Here is a 19,897-nt window from a genome sequence, read left to right on the forward strand (position 1 = left end):
TGGACAATCTCCTGAGGTCCCTTCCAACCTCAGCTATTCTGCGAGTCTGCAATTTTGCTGGACTGTAAAAACAAGACAGTTCACATCAAAGGAAAATTAAAAAGGTCAGGGACCAGGTTCAGGGGTTAGGGCAGAGCTCAGGGTCAGGAGTCATGTCAACAAAAGCGTAATAAATCTATGGCCTCATCTCCTTAGCTTTCATCATTTATTCAGGAATGTAAGTACAATTAAGTGGCTTGGGTTATTTGTCTTAAAAACCCACTCAGGAATGTAAGCAAGAACATGGAGGTGTCACATGGCTAACAATACTCTTCAACAAATCATTGAAGATAGCCCCATAAATATCCAAGATAAAATACCAACCTCAATGTTTTTTAACTCTCCAATTTTAAGTACTGTAAATGGAATTCGTATACAGAAACATTAACAGCTTTCCAACAGTGGACTTACAACTCCTAGACACCAGAGAAATACTTGCTTGTTAATAATCCAGGAGCTATGACCAAGATGCTTGTGTGCCAAATGTGAATGGCCTGAGCTTACATTTACACAACTAATTTAACATTTCCTTGTTTGTCAAGTTCCACAATAGCAAGTTCTTTCAAGATTCGTATTCTTGAGTCAGTGGCTTTCATATTCATCTTGTTCATCTGCGAAACACTCAATGCTGCTCTGTAAGACAAAAGCAAACTATTTAGCAAAACAGAGTATCAAACATCGGGTCTGGCAGAAAAAGGCTAAAAAGCACGTACTGTTTAATGAATGATTTTTGCAAGTGCTCTGCAATTCTCATTCAGATATTGTCATCAACTTTTCTGTGCTACTTCAAATTGAGAACAGTCATTTGCTAATCCAACCTTAGGGTTAAAGAGACAGAATTCCTGAGTTAAAAACTTCCTCATTTTTAACATCGGCCTGCAAGAAATCCACAGCACACAGCCCAGACAGGGCTCAGGGCTTGGGGAGGCAGGAGGAGCTGGTGTGGGTAGGGCAGGGTTCAGGAGTCACGGTTCAGCATTAGGGCTTTGCTTTTCCAGTCTGGATGCAGATTCCAAAAGCTAAAAGGGTTTGGCGGTCTGACTGTGTCAGCAAAACTTCCCTGAATAGACCCAGTTTTGGACATCTGTACAGTGAAACCAAAGTGGAAAAAGAACCTGACGTGCAGTTTTGAAAACGATCAAATCATACAAGCCATTTTTACACAAATTAATTTAGGGGGTTTTGTGTGATGGCCTAACACTTTGGGGTGTGTACCTAACCAAGAAGAGTGTAGGGGAATAAAATCAAATTATGAAGTTGTAACATAGCAGCAAATGGTTAACTAGCTGTTTTTGTTTTCTTTGAAAAGGCTGAATTTCTTTACAGCTTACAAAATCCTTACTAATGAATGGCTTTAAGTCTTACCTGTTCTTATTTACAATGAAGTGGTTAAATAACTCCTTGTACAAATTGTTCAAGTCTGCTAGTTTAACAGTACTTCTGATAGTCCTTGGTACAGTCATAAGTGTTTCCTCAGTCAATGGTTTGAATTGCAATTCTAAAAAATTGGAAATAGAAGATACTTGTTTCTTCAGAAATTAGGCCAAAGCTAGGAAGTACTTTCACTACTTTTTAAGAAACCCCCTAAATGGGTCTAAAGAAAAGATTTTCTAGCAGGAGGAAGGAGAGATGGAAAATAGTCCCTCCAAACTATCATCATATCTACAGACCCAGTGAAAAATCATTTAATTTGAGATCTGATGGGGATTAATAAATTTGGTTTGTCAGTGACTAGTTTTTTTCTTTTTTTTTTTTAAAGAACTAGGAAAATTCCTTTCTATAAGTAGGGATAAATGGATTAAACAAGAGCTATTTCTATGGTAAGACTAGTACCTCATTTCTTCCAGACCATAAACACAACACTACCCACTTCATTACCATCGAAAGCAAGAAAAACTCCCAGAGACATGGGAACTATATGTGGATTATAACTAAGGGCTCACTTGCTTTTATTAAAGTCTAAATTCTTCACTTCATATAAAAGCAGTAGTTCCTAATGCTTGAGAGTGAAAACAGTGAATTTGCTGTGCATCATAGGCTCTATGTTCTTTAAATAAAAGAGCTCAGAAACCATACCTAGGTCTCAGCCTATTCCTACTACTATGAGATTTGGCCTTATTGTACTAGGGGTAAAACAGGCCTTATTTGTCAGCTGAAGTTATTTACAGTATCTGCCTTTTTCAGAAAGTAAGACAGTTTAATTCATTACTCCCTGAATTCTAGATGGTAACTTGATATGTTTAAATAGCACAGGCCTATTAGAGTTCAATATTAGAGATGGACGTCTTGAGAGATTGATACTATTCACAAAGCTTACTTACTGGGGCTGAGTGTGAGGGGGAGAAGATCAGTCAAGGGAAAAAAAGAAAACATAAGGAAAATTTTTCTTTCAGTACTTACCTTCAGATGAGCCAGAGGCTGCAGATCCTGAATGGCTAGATGGCTAAAAATAAACGAGAGATAATATCAGGATTTGTTGGAATTTTATTTAGAAATTATTTTTTACAATTTCATTTCTGCATTAGTAATTACATTTTACTGTTGGATAACCAGGAGTCTTGCAGCCACTGAAGTCAACAGCAAAATCTTAGGCATTAAACGAATCCTGGTTTCAAATAAAAAATAAGTTTAAAATGGATACAGAAAGATTTCTATGCAAGTCAGATAAGCCTTTTCAGCTTTCTCCTTTTCATTCCCATCTGGTTGTAGCTGAAAGCACTGTACGTGCAGCAAAGGAAAAAGATGGCTTTCCTATTTTCAGGCAACCTTCAGAGGCTGACAGTTCTGACAAGCTGAAGGTAGCTATATCTGACTCTCCTCAGCCAGAAATACAGCACTGACAAAAAAATCCCAGGGCCTTTGTGACATCTTTCCATTCTTTCTGCCTTTCAGAGAACATCTTCGAAACACGCTCAATGACAACATAGGGACTGATACCAATTAAACTGGCCTCAGTAGCTGTAGGATATAGCTACATTTTGCATTGGGCCTGGATTATGCCGGCTGTATGTGAAGTGCTTTAGAATTAAATAATGGGAAGACAGAAATTGAGAGCATTTATCAAGGTAGGAGAAGATATTTGCAAAGAGTGAATGAAGCTGCAAGATACTGGATGGCTTTCATGCAAACCAACCGTGGCAATAAAGGGACAGAAAGACAGGCATCCTTTGGCAGCAGAGTAGTGGGCAGTGAGAAGACATGTAGAAGAAGATAAGGTCAATAAGATAATTACACTCTATTAACCTTCTTTAATATTTTGCTTTTAATATGCGGTCCAGACCAATTTAGCTATGGGAGAATATCTGACTTTTTAACAAGTATTAGTTTAGATCTATGTTACTCATATTCCAAAATTCATTTAATATTTTACAGGAAATTAAATTTCTCCCCATTTTGATACGAATTCATTTGGATCAATTACATTCTTCACTCCCACCCAAAGGGTTCTTATATAACACGTTAAGAGAACAATAGGATTGACAAGAGCAACCAACTGCATCTCTGAAAAGAAACAGAAACTTATCCAATTAAAAAATAAGGGGAACAAAGTCTTCCATCAAAGCAAATTTTTCCTTCGTGGACAATTTAATTGGAACAAATCATATACTTAATCAGTATGTAATAAAAAAGAAAAGTTTTATTAGAGACTTTAGTCCCATTTCTGAAAAATTCCATTCATTTGAGAGGTATTAAGTCACAAAAACAGCCCTTCTGACTTCAGCTGAGCTTTACTCAGGACTAATGGCTTTTGGAATACTGACACTCTGTGGCCTAATTACCTCTTCCACGAGCGATTCCATTTCTTTACCAGTTTGGCAGGTTAACTGCTGTGCTGCAGTCTGTTCTTCTCCTGACAGAGGTAAGCGCTAGGAAAAAAAACAAACACAGAGAACTCTGATACTTTCAGTTCCTAGGGTGATGATATTTACAGAAGAACTCAGTGTTTGTGTAGCCCTTTTCTCATGGAAACTAATAGTAGGCTCCTACTTTCCTTCAAATGAAAGCAAATTTACAAGCAAAGTATTTCTGAAAAATCCAACCATAATATTCCTTTAGCATCAATACCATAAATGTTTGAACAGAAAGAGATAAATTATTTGACAGAAGAAGTATTTCACTTAAAGACTTACATTTCTCCATAACAGTTTAATCCATCTTTGGTTTAGGAAATATACAAAGTACAAGAAAATCTTTATCTAAAAAGCCTAAATATAACTCAAGAGACAAGAGTCTTCCACTTTAACAAAATCCAAATATGAAATTATTCTTGGCGGCATATCCTTGGAACACAGGGAAAGAAAATATTTTTTCCTTTCTGTGACATATAACCACTGTCTTTTAAATCATTATACAGTATATTTTATCCATAAAGAAAGACTTACCAGTAACTTGTCTAGAGCTGTTGACAGATTAAACACAATCTTGGGGCACTGTCATTAGAACATTAAAGTGAGAGCTGAGATCTGGGAATGTGTTTTAGTCACACCAGTTCTGTCCTTGCCACTAGACTATCAATTAGCTTTTTTCATCTAAATCATCTGATTTGTAAAGGGACAAAATTAATGCTTTCACAACCTCTTCAAAACTGTAATGAAGCAGTGTCTGAAGACCACTTACGAAAATGTGTTGTTTGTTGTAGGGGTTTTTTTTAATAGATAGATAGGCATTATCATACTGAGAAAAACTTAACAACTTTGCACTAATAACAATTCCACCGCATATATTACAATGCATTGGTTTTAACTGACTCACTTCAGACAGGGAAAATACATTTGCCGTTTAAAAGATTTTTTGCCTTTTAATATTGGTTTCACTTTCTAATTTCTTTAAAGTGGCTACTTTTAAAAAAAAGTCAGTATAGAAGTGGGACACAGCTGTGCAGAGAGGCATCAATTTCTATGAAACTATTCAAACGTGTGTCACACTATTGACGCTATTATGGCATTACTTCCAACTCCAAAACTGAATACCACTAGCGTAACTGTTGAGTAATGAATCAGGCTTGTGATTTACAAAAAGAGCTCCAATCTTGCAAACATTTCTTCAGGTAAATGGTCTTCTTATCTTCTAAGAGTCCTCTAAGAGTCTGCACATATAACAGTTTCCAATAGAACTACTCACATCTACGTAAAGGTTACACAAATACATGTTCATTTACAGGAGTGAGACTCGAGTAATTAAAATGAAAATACTACCTCAAGATCAGTATGTTGCTGTACTGCCTGAATCATCTTCATTGTGTTCTCTAGAGCAGCACGGATGCCCTTCATGGATTCTCTCTGCTCTATAGAAACTTTTTCCAGCTGCATACATAACGTTTTATACCGAGATTTCACCACTGAGAGTTCTTCCAAGACAGCGACTGGATTCTCCTATGTAGAAATTAAAAGTACATTTAAACTATTTAAGAAGAGAAAATTAATGTGGCCATATACCAATTAAAAGTGTAGGCATTAGAGACACTAAAATATACCATGAAATGACCCTTTACAATGAAAAGTGTAGCAGTGAGCATCTGTTTCATCTATATATTTATTTTTTCATAAGCAAAAATGATAGGTAGTGTTAATAAAACAGCATAAATCTGTGGTTCCACAACAAATACAGGAGGATGAATTTACTGTGCTGGTGATGTTAATGGCTTTTCTGAGTTGGAATAAGTTAGGGACTTCTAACTAAAAAGATTATTTTTCCACTATATGTTACAATATACATGGAGACAAGGACTTATTTATAAAATCCTTTACATGCTGCCATTTATTGTTTTCCTCTTCCTCTCATCTGTCCCCCAAATCTGAATTTAGACATTGCTTATTAGCAAGTTTATCTTTTGATCTCAGAGCAAGGGTGTGCTTTAGCTCAGATTGGAATCTGTCTCTTAAATTTAGGTATAACACTACTACTCATTTCTCAAAGCAGAACATGGGTGAATTTCACTATACCAAGAAATCAAGGGGGTTTTGTTGGTTTCTGCACTGAATTCATATTAGGCCAGTTATCTTGATATACGATGCAAGAAATACTTTATAATAACGATAAAAACCTAACAACTAGATAAAAGAACAGCCACCTATATTTTAGGATTAAAGAAAATTACCCATTTATTACCAACTTCATGCAAAATGCAATAAAATCTATTAATTTAATCTAAAAATACTACCTCTGCTGCTGGATTATCAGGAAGACTTTTCATTATTTCAAACTCCAGTCTGTGTTGAATATAATCCAGATCAGATTCTGCCTTCTGGAACTAAAATATTTAAGGTCAGCCACAGTATATTAAAAAACAAAAATTGCAGACAAAACCCAACCATTTGCATTTCCTGTATTTCAGGAAAGCAGAAGCCAGATGCCTCTGATTTAAAGGCTCATGTACTATAAAAGTAGATTTCTATTCCTCCAATCTATTCCATTAGCTAATGTTTGCCAATTACACTGACACACTTCTAGCCTGAAAAATATAAAGCAATAAACTTTCAGACTTAACACAATCATTTTCCTCTCACATGTAAGAATTACATGGGCGTACACACACAAACTTCTATTAATTTTACCCTCTTTCCATTTGTCTAACCCAAATTACCCAGTTGTTCTCTTTGTATCTTGCCACTAGTACCTTTTTCATGCAGGTCCCCAAAATGCATGAAAACACTTCTATCTCTTCTGATGTTACATGCCCTTGCAATGCCAAACCTCTCAAGATGAAGTTTTTAAGTAGTAGACCAAAGAGGTAAGTTCTATCAATAGAAAAGAACACGCATCTTTTTAAAAGTGATCTTCACTCAATGCAGGAGGTGTTTGATTTTTTTCTCCTGAGATATTAACATATTTTCCATCAATTTTCAGAGCTTCTTGGCTAACTCCTTCTCTTTTCAAACATTAAAAGTTCTGTTAGCAAAACTGCAATACTCCGTTATTTACACAGCAGAGATTATGAATAGTGTTCAGGATCCAAGCATATCAACAGAGATTTTATTATGAATTATATTAGGAATGCATTCTCTCAGATGGTTCTAATACCCATAATACATTTTATTATTCCCCAATAAACCAGACTGATAAATAGATAATAAAATTGATGACATCACATTTCTTTCCCTGGGATAAATAAGCCACCGGAGAATTCTCTAATTGCCTTGTAAAATAGTCTGCTGATAGCATTATTACTTAATTAATTTTAGTCTGCAATTTTAATACCTATTAAGGATTTCTGTCCTTAAGAAGTCCTTCTGTTTAAAGAAAGGCAGTTTTCCCAGTTCACAAACAACTCATGAATTTCTTACCGTAATGATTTGGTGATTTTACCGTTACAGAAGAGGCAATGATGAAAGCAAGTTAAAAATGCTTGTAACTTACTTAACTCAGTGTGGTTTTCAGAATTTATACTGAGATTAACCCTGAAGTAATCAATACAACTTTTTAAAGGATGAAATAAGGCTATATTTGTTACTGTATCCCAAAGTACTATCTGGCAGGGCTATAATGGTAGCTACAGTGACAAACTTCAGTAGTCCTTGGATGTAGCCTGTAGTCAGGCCTGGATACCAAAAGGATGTTTATGTTTTAAACATCAGCCTTGAATTCCACCTTCAGGAGCTGCCATTAATACCTTTGAGGATCTGGAACTTCAGATAGCCTAAAGGAATGGTGTTTGATCCAAGATGTTCTACAAGTAAAATCCCCTTTCTGACATAGTGAAAATGTGTAATGTTTCATACGCATACACACCTTCAGTAAATTTTCAAATAATAGCTTAAGAAAAGGAAAATAAATCTAGTAAAGACCTCAAGCATCTATAAATCAAAGGGAAAGCTTTCACCCGTTACTCCCATAACTTACCATCTACCCAAAAAAACTCCTTCCCACATCCACCCCAGAAACCAGTCATGATAAAATGTGAGAATAAAATACTTTTTATTACACGATGTATTTTTTAAAGGGTTCATGAGGGAATTTCTCCTAAATGCTCAATCGTTTCTGTTCTCCTCCACTAGCAAACATTTTTAGGTTTTCATTTCTAGAGGCAGGCACGCCAAAAAGGTAATTTTTTTGCTTTTCTCCAACTCCTCTATCTGATTAATAATTATTGGGAAAGCAGACAGTGAATATGGGTGGCTTTTAAAATTATCCATGAAGGTCTGTTCCTAAATATTCAATATTGATAATTTGAGATTTACAGAACGACAGTAAGCCACTAATACCATGCTACTACTATAATTCAAGGCATTAAAAATTGAATGTGAAGCTGAATGCTTATCCATCGTGTGGCTATAATTTTAAGATTTGTGCTTAATGAAAATACTAACACAGTATCACTGCTTCCTCCTGAAAGTATGCTAACTCCAAAAGAAACAAAATTTATTATCAGCAATTTCAAAGCATGTTTATAAGCACTGCCATATGTTCCTCCTTTATGATCCATTTTTCCTTTATTTTATAAATATTTATTTCTTGCTCTATTTCAGGAAACATACACCTGCAGAAATCTCACCTTAATGTTATAGGTTAGGACCGTTCGTATGATGAGTACTGTACATCAATCACACAGAAAATGCAGTTTGTGAAATGTAAATTTGTAATTTACTCACAGGCTTAGAAGAAAGTGTTTGAAACTGTGAGGCAAGACTCAAGCCATTGCTGCGTACTCTGCTTTCAGATGCTTTGACAATACTATTGCACTGCTAGCTGTAAAGTACAGTAGTGCAATAAAGTCAGAGCATTCGTTAGCAGCAAGAACTCTGTACAAGTAATCAATACACAAAATACGTATTGGAAAAAAATAGGTCGAGTCAGATAGTGGTTTCTGTGGATCATGGAGAATTGGATAAGGTTAAGGTTCACCAAGTCCTGATAGAGACACACAAGAACTCACATATTTCAAGACATTATTATTATTCATAATCCCTGTCATTCCACTGACCAAGAAGGGGGTCAAAAAAGGAGGAAAACGCCCAACAAAATACTCAACAGATCTGTCAGAAATTCAATTTCAAACAATTTGTTGCTCTTTTAACTGGAAACTACGATTCCAAATTTATTTATTCCTTAGATTTGCCTCATAGCAAGCAAAGATTCTAAACTGCTATCAGACAGATGTTCTTAAACTGCATTACAGGGAACATTTTCTGGACACCAGAGTTTATTCTTCTCATTTGCAGGTGTTGAATCACTTTAAAATACACTTAAACGCACACTCATTTCCCAACATAGTGGATGTACATTACCACATAGGGGGTTACCACATAGATGTTAGAGCACTATCAAGGTGGGCATGTATTTCATAAATCTCAATAAATGTGTTTCTTTTTAACAAAACCAGTAACTTCATATAAAGAGTTTGAGAACTCTTAGGGTCTGAAGGTGCTAAGATTCTTAACAACAAAATGCAAAGTAACAGAGGAATGGAGAGATAAGTGATTGCTGATGCATACAGAGCAACAACCTGAGTCAACTTCACACCTGTAACATTTCCCTAGAACACACTGTAGGAAATAAGAATTCTATACAGTGTTCTTCCCTCTTTGCAGGGCACTTATTTCTAAAGAAACATACACAGAGAGTTGATGGTATTTGTCATTAAAAGACCAGTTAACATTTCTCCTTGGCAAATAACGAGAAGACAATGAGAGGGGAAAAAAAAAATCAGTGGCAATCTCATTTTACAGTTGTTTTGCAAATCACCTTCTGGTCTCAGACAGTGACTTTTGACTTGTGACTTTAAGAAGAAGAATGAATAACGTAGATAGTATTGCTGGCCAATGCCCTTTTAACATTGCACTGCTTTTTGTGCATGATCACTAGTAGTACAACATAAAAAGGGCACTGGACAGACACCACTCAAAGAAAAAAGTAGGTCCACTATACTAAAAATACAGAAATTAACTAAATTGCTCTGAATGAAGCACTCTCAACTCATCTGACACTTTATCCATTTGTTATCAAATTTTACTATATGGATGTCCACACAAAATTTCTTTCAGTGGGAACTGCTGAAGTGCATACTGGAACGCACTAGCCCAGCACGTGAAGTCCTGGGCATTAAAGGTTAATGAAATGGTTGTTATACAGAAGGATACATTTATCACCAGCAACTACCATGGACTATATTTTCATTAGAGGCCTGACTCTGTGTCTGCTGAAGCTGTTGGAAAGCTCTCCGGCCCCAGCTAACTTCAATGAACGCTTGTGCAGCACAGTCTCAGGTGCCCAATTCCTAAAATACAGCACCCAGTATGCTTATTTAAATTGTTAATAAGTTAGCTTTACAATCTTTTGTGTAATGAATCTCATCTTATATTGTAGATCTTATGGTTCGTTCAGCTCTTCTCGTTACTATACTTTGAGCAATAGTCTCAAAGAACCATCAATAAACCCGGTATTTTCACACACATTGTTCTTTTTAAGCACCTACAAATTAGTTTATCTCTGGTTCCATGAGACTAAAATGAAGCTTTCCATGAAACGCATGTCAAAACCTCTGGGGAAGTAAGAAGCATTTTTTTATCACACTTCTGTGGAGAGAGCTGACTTCCACAGGAAATCCAGGAAGAAGAAACAATAAGCAGAAGAGCAAGACACACAAAGCTGCAACATGCGAGACATAGTTGCCACTGTACATATTCTGATTAAGTTAAACAATGAAAAAGAGAAGTATTGCACTTTTGAATGAGGTTTGTATACAGGAAATTAATAAGTGAGATTGTTCAAGGTGTATTTAAGAAAACACCCTTTTCTTAAAAAAAAAAGGCAAAAAAAAAACCAGGTGAAGATACAACTGCCTTGTGCCACCCAGCAGTTTTAGTGGAAGAAGGCAGCCGGGCATACCATCTTCCATCTTCTGCTAGAAGAAATTAACAGAAGAATCATACAGAAAAATTAAGAATAACAGGGTGAAATCAAAATCAATTTGTTTTTCAAATGGATTACCCAAAGATTTGGTGTAATTAGAACGGGGTGGAAGACGAAGCTATAATCTCAAAACCTCTGGAAGTTGTTAGGTGCCATCTGTGCAGATAATTGACCCGAACGAGCTCTTCACCTTGAAATTACTGCGCAATGATCATTTTGGTCTACTCGTAAAGCAGATCATAAGACAGTGTCCCATTACTGTCTTCTTCCACTGCCATATATAAAAGCCCCTTTTAGCTTTAAGGGGGCCAAAATACCTCTCCAATTATTTACATGTCCTAAAATTAGAATCGCTAATCAGCAAACTTTAAAGATAAGACTTTCAATAAAACACAGAAATAAACCATAACATAAAAATAATCAACATCTAACCTGAGCATTTCTAAACGGATTTACATGGAAAGCAAAACATGCTACAGGGAAAAAAGAAATCGCTCAACAAACTAGGTTTTACCAAAAAAAACCCCCACCAACCAAAACTGACAAATGATATGGGGAGATCAAGTTTACACTATGGGCAAGGCTGAGGTTCTGAATTTGAAATTAGAACAACTTCAGAGCTCTGACAAGAATGTAGTATGTTGATGAATTCAAATGCTGTATATTACCATTCTAAGCATTCAGTTTGATGACTGCAGTTCAGTAGCTAAAGGAGAACAAGCACCCCCTCAAAAGCATGGTTTATTCAAAGGAAAAAAAAACCAAACAAAACACACCACCTTGTTTTTAAAGTGAAGTAAAACTGAGAATTGGGTAAGATAATTTGAATTCTCTGATCTTTCGACTAATGCAAGTATTTTGGCATTGATTTAAATTCTTACTTTTTATTTCTTAACAGAAATAGTACTGTTGCTTAAAATATTCACTCAGAAGTGTCTTACTTCTGTAATGACATGCAGGTCACTGAATGAGGTGACAAAGGCATGTTAGCAGAACATGCTCACATTTAGACAACTTTCAGCCAGTTGTTTCTTTTCAGACAAAGCAAACTTAGTTGCCCACTGTTCCTAATGCTTTAAGGGGCACTTTATGGTGGTGCTGGAGCAAAGTGACTGAAGGAGCAATAAAGTAAGCAAAGGTAAACAAAACCAGGTTAAACACTGGGCATTAAGGAGTGCACCAATTTTGTATATTGAAGTGAAAGCCTAGCAGTCATTAGGCTAAGGGATAATGTGGATATACAATAGTCCCCACCATGTTCCCCCACTGCTCCTCCTGACTTCTGGATATTTCACTTTGGTGATGTTACTGTGTACAGATAAGAACTAGGAGACTATTAAACTAATTTTTATTTCTTTTTTAATAAGAACTTGAAACCAAGATTGTCAGAGGAGAAAAAAACCCCAAAGACAAATCTATTGTATTATTTGTCTCTGTATTGAATAATGTACTTTTTTCTCCACGAGGACACTTGCAGTTTATCAATTAAGGTACCTAACACTGCTGCTAGGACAATTAATATGACAAAAAACTTCTGGAAGTTTCCCAGCAAAAACCAAAGGAGCATCCACTTTTGGAGAACTATGTCAGTATAAGCATTTTAATTTCTGTAAGGTCTTAGGAATAGAAATTAATATTCTCTATTAAGCATTTGGATGCATAAAATATTCCCAAAGCATTTTCACTAAAAAAAAAAAGTGTAAACAAGTTTACATTGTATAGAATGAAGACCAAGACTTGAAGGATGCCGCAAGGAACTTGTCCGTTTAAAGAGGCAGTCTCCCAATATGTAAAAGCACAACATAGCTCTTTTCTTTTGGTTTTTTTTTTTTCTTCTTTTTTTTCGCTTTCCCGTGAGCGGGGCAGGCAGAAGGGCGGCTATTACATAAGGCAGCTCGGTCTTTGCCCGCAGGGGCTGGCTCCGAGAGCGCCGAAACCGAGTTAAACGCTGTGAAAAGAACTACGCGAACTTGAACGGCTGAAGGAAAAGCCACCCTCTCCTCAGGACTGGCTACAGCCCACACCTCGCCAAGAAGGAACGGCTGAAAGGGCCGGCGAGCTCCTCACGAAGGACGGACCGGGGGTCCCGCTGCCTCCCCGGTCCTCTCCTCAGAGCGAACGGCCCGGCCCCGCAGCGCCCACCGGCGGCGAGGCGATGGGGGAGGCTCCCCCGGCTCTTCTCCCGCTGACCGGACCCGCGGATCTCGCCCCGTTCTCCCGGGAGGAGGACAAGGGGAGGCTGAGGCGCGGCACCGCCGCAGGCCCCGGCGGGAAGCCATCCCGGCGGGAAGCCATCCCGCCGCATCGCCCCGCTTTTCCTCCACCACCACCCCCCCCCCCCCCGCTACCGGCGCGAATGAAACAGCCCAGCCCGCCTCTCCTCCCCCGGACACCCCCCGCAGGGAAAATGGTCCAGCCCAGGTGAGAGCTCCACCCTCACCCCTCGCTGAGAGAAAATGGACTAGTCCGAGAGCGCTCTCCTCTGCGCCGCCTTACCCCCTCCCCCACCGCGACGGGGAAATGAAATGAAATGAAACGGACCGGACCGATCCGGCCGCGCCCCTCAACGGCCCCGTTCCCCCCACCCCGCCACGGAAAGCCATAAACGCTCACGGGACTGCGCGGAACCCGCCCCCCCGCCTCATCCATCCACCCACCCACACTCCCCCCGACCCCCCCCCCAGGTGAGAGGGAAATGGCCGGGCCCTGCCCCCGCGCTGAGGGGGTGAATGGAGCGGCACCATCAAGCCCCGCCCCCCCGGGGGGGGGCTGGGGGGGTGGAGGCAGAATGGACCGGCCCGGCCGAACTCGCCTGACCCGAACGGCGGTCGCCCCGTCGAGGGCCGCGCGGGCTCCGCTCAGAGCCCGGATGGGGCGCGGGCGCGGCTGAGGGGAGAGCGACCGCTCTCCCCTCACGCCCCTCAGCCGCGCCCGCTCCCCCCCCACCCCTTCCCCGCCCTTTTCCCTCCCTCAAGCGACAGCCCCGCGCCCTCCGAGGCGCTCCCGCCGCCGTCCCGCCGTCCTCCGACCCCGCCGTCCCTCAGCCCGGCCGCCGCCCGGACTCACCATGGTCTCGAGCCTGGTAACCGCCGTCTCCATGTTGAATAGTTGACATTCCTCAGGCGGCGGCGGGGAGATACCCACCCCCCGCTCCGCAGGATGGGAGAGTCGGCGGTCCCCATTGGGCAGCTGTCACTCGCCGCTCGCCTCCCATTGGCTGGTCGCTGACAGAGAGCGCTCGCTATTGGGTCGGGAAGAATGTAAACCCTCTCCGAGGTAGGGGGGAGCCCATTGGTTGGTAGAAAATCTGCAGCTAGCGATTGGCTAGGTGGGGGGAGCGCCGCGAGCCACTATTGGTCTAGAGTGGAATCTAGCGGTGATTGGCTGGAGTAGGGAGCGGAGCGCTGCAATTGGCGGGAAGTGGAGCGGTCGATTAGCCGCGGTCCGTCTCTGGCGGGGGGCTAGGGGGGGGAAACGCCGGTCACCTCCTCCGGTTCCCTCCGGCGGGCCGGTGCTTCCCCCACCATTCAACCCGATTGGCCTTTCCCAGCCGAGCGGTGTCCCGCAGCTGATTGGCGGGGCTGAAAAACCTTTATCCAATAGCGGGGCGGATCACCTCAGTGCGCCCCAGGACGGGGCGGAGCAGCCGCTAGGCCCGCGATTGGCCTTTCGCCGCTCCCGTCGAGCTCGGGCCCGCGTCCGTCCAACGGCCAATCAGCGGGCGGCTAACACGGGCCGCGGGGAGAGAGAGTGGGCGGGGAGGGGGGAGACGGCAGAGAGCGGCGCTCCCATTGGCTGAGCGCGGCGCGGGGAGCGGTTTGAATCGGCGGCGGCGGCGGGTGGGGAGGTGAGCGGCGGCTGGGGGGGGGGACGGGGACGCCTGAGGGGACACCCCCTGTGTCCTCGGTCACCCGTGACCGTGGGGCAGTTCCGTGTGAGGAATCGTCCGCTCCTCGGTGCGGGCTCCCCGGAGAGCGGGGCTGGCCCCACGCAGGAGCGGGGAGGTGGCGGGGGTCGCGCCGAGGGGGTGTGTGTGTAAGGGGGGGTGGTGTGTGTATGAGGGGCGGCTGCTCAGGTAACGCCTGAGCGAGAACCGACGGTCAGGGAAGCGCTGGGCTCGCTTTCTGCGGTTTCTTCGTGCCTTTCGCCTACGCTCCGCACAAACAGTTTTCCCAAAATGCAGTATTTGTCACTTCAGGATAAAGAAAACCCGTCAATAAAAGCCCGGGTAAACCGGTACTTTTTATGTTGTTCACCCTCTCGTGTGCAAACACATCCTCGTGGAACGTAGGAACTTCAGAGAAGGGTATATTTCTAATCAGTTGTATGTAATGCTTCTAGCAAGACAACTGTGAATAACTTCTGACTGGATTTTTGAGGTGCAGTCCACGTTCTTCCCTACCTATTTGTTGATAGCTCTGTCCTCACATGAAAGTGGGTATGTTTTCTATACATTAATTTTAAATGTGTCTTCTTTAACAGTAATGGCAAAGTATAAGAAATACAGACGAAAACAGAGAGCCCGAGCAAAATTTCTACTGGGAAAAAAAGGAGATGCTGCAAACCTCCAGGGCTCGGGTTGTCCTCCTCCACGGTAAGAGGCTCAGTTTGAACTTTTCCATTTAACTCAGTCTCTGGGTCCACTGTTTGCTCGCAATGGTTCATGGAACTGAGGTAATAGAATCATGTTTGAAGCCTATGTGCATCCCAGCATGGATGCTGTAGAATTGTTTCATCTTGTGTATCTTCCAGTACTCTATCTATTGTTAACTTCAATATGCAGGAAAAGCAATTTGGATAAAAATGTATTGCAAATATGATTTCCCCCCCCCCCTTTATCGAACTGTATTTTGGTCTTTCCTGGTCTCTGTGGTCACGTTTACTCTGTTGTCACCTGCTGTTTCTGGTGCTTGTAGTTTCCAGATGATTGGTCACAGTTAACTTTTTTAAAGGTTGAAATGATAAATATAACTATGGCCTCATTCTGAAATGTTCTGTCCCAGATCAGCAGGTGATCTTCCTCTGAACATGTCACCTGTCCCAAGCCATCTGTCCTCACTCTGGTCGTTAGCCTTGCCCAGTATAAAAAATGTGGTAAAACCCTTTACAACAGCAGCATCATTTTTGTATTGTTGGTGCCAGAACACGGTTGCACAGGTAAGTTTTCTACTTCTCTATTTTTGCCAGTGTGTGTGGTTGTTCTTAGTGCTCAGATGCAGGATATACAGTCAGATTTGAGAACTAAGCTGTAAATGTAGTTATGTCTATTGAAACATCTAAAGTGTATTTAGTGTTTACTGTTGAAGGAATCAATATGAGAAGAGTGTCAAGGCAACTGTGGACGTGAAATGCATACGTGCAACTGTAGGTTTTTTTATTGGAATATCAGGAGGATTTGCAGTGACAGAGGGTGCAGTCTTTCTTTCATAGCAGAATTGATTGTGTGAATTTTTCAGGTCAACCGTGAATTATACTTTAGAATTCCTAGATTAAGTTAAAGTTTGGGTTTTTTTTAGAAAGCCACTCCTTGGGTTCCTGCCAAGGAAATATTTGGTGACATTTTGTATCTTTGTGTTGCACCTTTCTATTGACTGCAATGAGAAGACCTTGTGACAGAACTTTCAATAGTAATCATAGTCCTGTCTCTGGTAACATAATGTGGTGAAAACGCTTACCTGGTTTCTTTTTATGCTTAGAGTTTTAAGGTGGTTAAAGACACCGTATTTCCATCACAAATCTACTTAAGGGAGCTAAATACGTTCAGAGAGCAGCTGGAAAAGTTGGAAACTGAATTTTCCAGACTACAAGGATTACTCCAGGTCAGTCTCAATCCCAGTGGGGCAGGGTAATGTTTGCTTGTGTAAGCATGTAAGGAACTGTGGTCAGTGCAGATAAACTGCAATCTTAAGAGCTTCTCATTGGGCATTCTTTGCTTTCAGCATTACTGAACTGCGGTTACCTCACAGCTAGAGGGAAGCGGTTTGCTGGCAAGCCTCATAAGAGGCTTTTTATGTCTTTCTGGATCAACTGAAACCAGAAATTTTGTCCTCTGAAATTTCATCTACTTTTGCCAGTGGATTTAATATTCTCTTGTTTATTTTCAGATGAATGGAACTGCAGCCTTGTCTTCAGAAAATTCTCTTTGTCAAAGGTGTAATAAACCAGTTCTAGGTGCTCCTGTACAAGTGCAGATGGGCCTGCAGTCATCAGTATGTGGGCCTTCCACAACACAGCTGCAGCCTGTATCTGCACCCCCTCCACCTCTTCCTCCGCCGCCGCCACCACCACCACTGCCCCCACCAAAACTGCCTCCAGCACCTCTCTCCCTCAAACGGGGCAATGGCTCTAAAGCACTTCTGGTAGGGAGTAAGAGGGTTCCTCTATTTCTTTTTTCTCATGGCTGGGTTCTCTGGACCTGGTTTCATTGGGAATCTGTGTCTTTGTGAATGCTCAGTCACTTGGCGATCCTAATTTCCCTTCCAACCACCTTTGTTTTCAGGCACCATCAATGAAAAATGATGGGCCAATGCAGATCACTCTCAAAGACCTCCTGAATGTTAAACTAAAGAAGACAAACAGCAACCTGAGAATGGACAAGGTAAACCGGAGGACACATGGATAAGAGGATGGTGGTGTATCGAGGCAAATTCCATGCTGGAACTGGTGTATTTCCTGCAATGCTTCTTTTAGCCCCTCTGAATTTTTTCAAGAAACTAGCTCTTCTCTTCTAAAAACCCAGTGATCAGCTTTAAGTAATCTAACTCCAATCTCAGCTGGCATGCAGGACAGTTCTCCTAATTTTAGATAAAGCATGTAGCTTTCATGTAGCTTTATGTCTGTGTGTTACCAATAGATTTTGGGCTGTCTTTTGCCCAGCTGAAATCTTGTTTGCAAAAGGTTTTTTTTTAATAAATCTATTTTTGTCCAAGGCACATTAAAATCTTAATGATTCAAAAAAGCATAAAAGCCATAAACCTCAGAAGTCATTCAGAGTATAAATATTAAACAGATTTAAGGTCAGCAAGGCCTTCTAAAGTTTATTTGTGGTAACATTTCTTTTCTCACTCTAGGCAGAATCACCAGTGAAGACACGCAGGGCATTAATTACAGTCTCAGATTTACAGAGTGTTAGTCTGAGACCTAAATCCAAGCCATCAGCTCACGTTACAAACTCCTTGATGTAAGATGCTTTCTTCCTTTCTTTGATGTTAGATTTTTCTATTCTGAACAGTGATTAACATTGTTTACAGAGCGGAAAGTATTTTATTTTAACAACCTGTTTTGTTCTTTCAGTACCCCTCTTAAAAATCAGTTAGATCTTCGAAAACATCTGAAGAAAGTCAATATACAAAGGTAAGTTCCTTCCTATTATCTTGTTTTGTTTCTCTAGAAAAAAAATAAGAGAACTAAGCATAGTTTCCCTTGTTTCCAATCTTTTCAGAAGTCCCGGTGGCACTCCACTAAATAGTAAAGAAAACATTGAATGCGGGTCTGGGTTGACGCCAATTATGACACAGGCACTACGGCGCAAGTTTCAGGCAAGTCATGGTGTTTCTCTTTTTTGGAATGACACACTGGCCTTAAAATCCGGAGAATTTCATACTGATTCTCTTACATACATCCTGCACTGTAGGGATTACGTACGTTACAGTCTCTCCGTAACTCTCATCCAAAAGTGCTAAGTACCCAGAAATAAGGGTGCTTGTTTTGCTGATTCCTGTTTTAATGGTAATGTAACTGCAGAATGGAAATGCCATTGCCCATCTTTCAGCAGGTTATTTGGCAATGCCAAGATGAAAAGTTGCTTTTTTTGATGGCCATTCTAGTGCCTCGATGCAATCTCTAACTTCGTAGTTCCGGTTTGCAGGAGAACAAAACCTGAGGGTCAATAATGTATTTTTAAGGATTTGATGCGTCTGTTTTCTTTTGTGGTGTCAGTTAAGAATTGCACTATATTTTATCTTGGTCATAATTAGCACTAAGTTCATCCTCCAAGATCTGACCCTTTTCTTGTTTTGACAGATGGCTCATCCAAAGAGTCCCTCACCTGCCCGGTTAAGCGCGGCCAACAGCTTTGATGAACAAAAGTAGGTTTATGGAACAAAGTATTTTCCATTTGTGGTCAGGAAGCCACTTGAATCCCATTTTTATCTCATTCAGGCATATGCATTTGTAAGTAAATCCGGTGCATGTGAGAACAGGGAATTAAGAAATCCCATTAGCAGATTTCTGCTTTTTAAAGGCAGTGTCTTTCTAATGTGTCTCAATCTGGTTGCATCTTCTCTGTTAATGGAAAAAAAACAAACAACAAAACAACAAACAAACATGAAATTTTGTGACTCTTTTGCTACCTGGCTGCTGCTGAAGCGGGGACTGTGATGCTCCCAGCTCTGCTGCTTCTTGTAATATAAATATGTGTGTGTCTGCTAAAATTCCGTAGTGTTTTTACTTTTTTTTTTTTTTTTTTTAACAAAAGAGATCTTGAGGGTAATTATACTGGCTCAAAGAAAAGCAGCAGTTTAGCAGTCTAATGTCACTGAAGTGAAAGGCTGCAAGTTTCCACAACAATTCCATCGCGTGGCTAAGAACCTATGAAGCAACTACAATCTGCATTGCTTTTGGCTGGCATCGGATCACCTGTCGCGTGAGAAGACTGAGCCGCATAAAGGCAAGTGACCGAAAGCCTCCTCCGGAGTCAAGTTCACCGAGAACTTCCGCGGCAGTCGGGTGACGTGCCGCGACTCCCAGTTGGGACAAGGACCTGCTCTCGCCCACCGCTGCAGCCGCTTATCCGGAGCGATGAGGGTGGAGGGCGAGTTCTGGTGGCACGGCGATGGCCCCACGGCAGAACCGAACAGCCGGGGCCGTCGGGAGAGTTGCGTCGCTGATGACATCATGTCCGACGCTCGCCCGCTCCGCCGTCTCGCCGCTCCCGGCTGAGCGTTGCCGCGCTGCGTCTCTTGCAGCCCACCCCCCCCGCCCTCTCGTTGTGCCTCTGCACAGCCCCTCG

The 19,897-nt window shown here is 41.3% G+C and overlaps 2 protein-coding genes across 4 annotated transcripts; one reads left to right on the forward strand and one right to left on the reverse strand.

Annotated features, from left to right (window-relative positions):
- Positions 1-185: 185 nt before the first annotated feature.
- SKA2 (spindle and kinetochore associated complex subunit 2) lies at positions 186-14,106 on the reverse strand. The gene is made up of 7 exons (XM_075032906.1): positions 13,954-14,106; positions 6,200-6,289; positions 5,235-5,411; positions 3,819-3,905; positions 2,440-2,482; positions 1,405-1,537; positions 186-672 (listed from the first exon to the last, which is right to left on the reverse strand). The coding sequence occupies exons 1-7, from the start codon at positions 13,984-13,986 to the stop codon at positions 546-548; spliced, it is 690 nt and encodes a 229-aa protein (XP_074889007.1). The 5' UTR covers positions 13,987-14,106; the 3' UTR covers positions 186-545.
- Positions 14,107-14,668: 562 nt separating this feature from the next.
- PRR11 (proline rich 11) lies at positions 14,669-19,854 on the forward strand. 3 transcript variants are annotated; one of them, XM_075032908.1, is made up of 10 exons: positions 14,669-14,734; positions 15,370-15,481; positions 15,891-16,044; positions 16,584-16,706; positions 16,992-17,246; positions 17,387-17,485; positions 17,958-18,067; positions 18,181-18,240; positions 18,329-18,425; positions 18,910-19,854. In XM_075032908.1, exons 2-10 carry the CDS (start codon positions 15,372-15,374, stop codon positions 18,976-18,978), a joined length of 1,077 nt encoding a protein of 358 aa, XP_074889009.1. In that variant the 5' UTR covers positions 14,669-14,734; positions 15,370-15,371; the 3' UTR covers positions 18,979-19,854. The 3 variants fall into 3 exon arrangements, with proteins under 3 accessions (XP_074889009.1, XP_074889011.1, XP_074889010.1); XM_075032910.1 differs by lacking the exon at positions 14,669-14,734 and adding an exon at positions 14,741-14,821; XM_075032909.1 differs by lacking the exon at positions 14,669-14,734 and adding an exon at positions 15,060-15,266.
- Positions 19,855-19,897: the final 43 nt, after the last annotated feature.

Source organism: Buteo buteo, chromosome 7 (genome assembly GCF_964188355.1).
Source record: "Buteo buteo chromosome 7, bButBut1.hap1.1, whole genome shotgun sequence".
NCBI lineage: Eukaryota > Metazoa > Chordata > Aves > Accipitriformes > Accipitridae > Buteo > Buteo buteo.

What these genes read in the sequence shown, in the direction of transcription:
- PRR11 (XM_075032908.1), top strand. Translation starts at nt 15,372, where the DNA reads ATGGCAAAGTATAAGAAATACAGACGAAAACAGAGAGCCCGAGCAAAA. An exon ending in ATGGCTCTAAAGCACTTCTG is followed by an intron (nt 17,247 to 17,386) that starts GTAGGGAGTAAG and finishes CTTTGTTTTCAG; the next exon opens with GCACCATCAATGAAAAATGA. An exon ending in CACTACGGCGCAAGTTTCAG is followed by an intron (nt 18,426 to 18,909) that starts GCAAGTCATGGT and finishes TTGTTTTGACAG; the next exon opens with ATGGCTCATCCAAAGAGTCC.
- SKA2 (XM_075032906.1), bottom strand. Translation starts at nt 13,986, where the DNA reads ATGGAGACGGCGGTTACCAGGCTCGAGACCATG. An exon ending in AGCAACATACTGATCTTGAG is followed by an intron (nt 3,906 to 5,234) that starts GTAGTATTTTCA and finishes TTTTTTTCCTAG; the next exon opens with CGCTTACCTCTGTCAGGAGA. An exon ending in TTCATTGTAAATAAGAACAG is followed by an intron (nt 673 to 1,404) that starts GTAAGACTTAAA and finishes TTTGTCTTACAG; the next exon opens with AGCAGCATTGAGTGTTTCGC.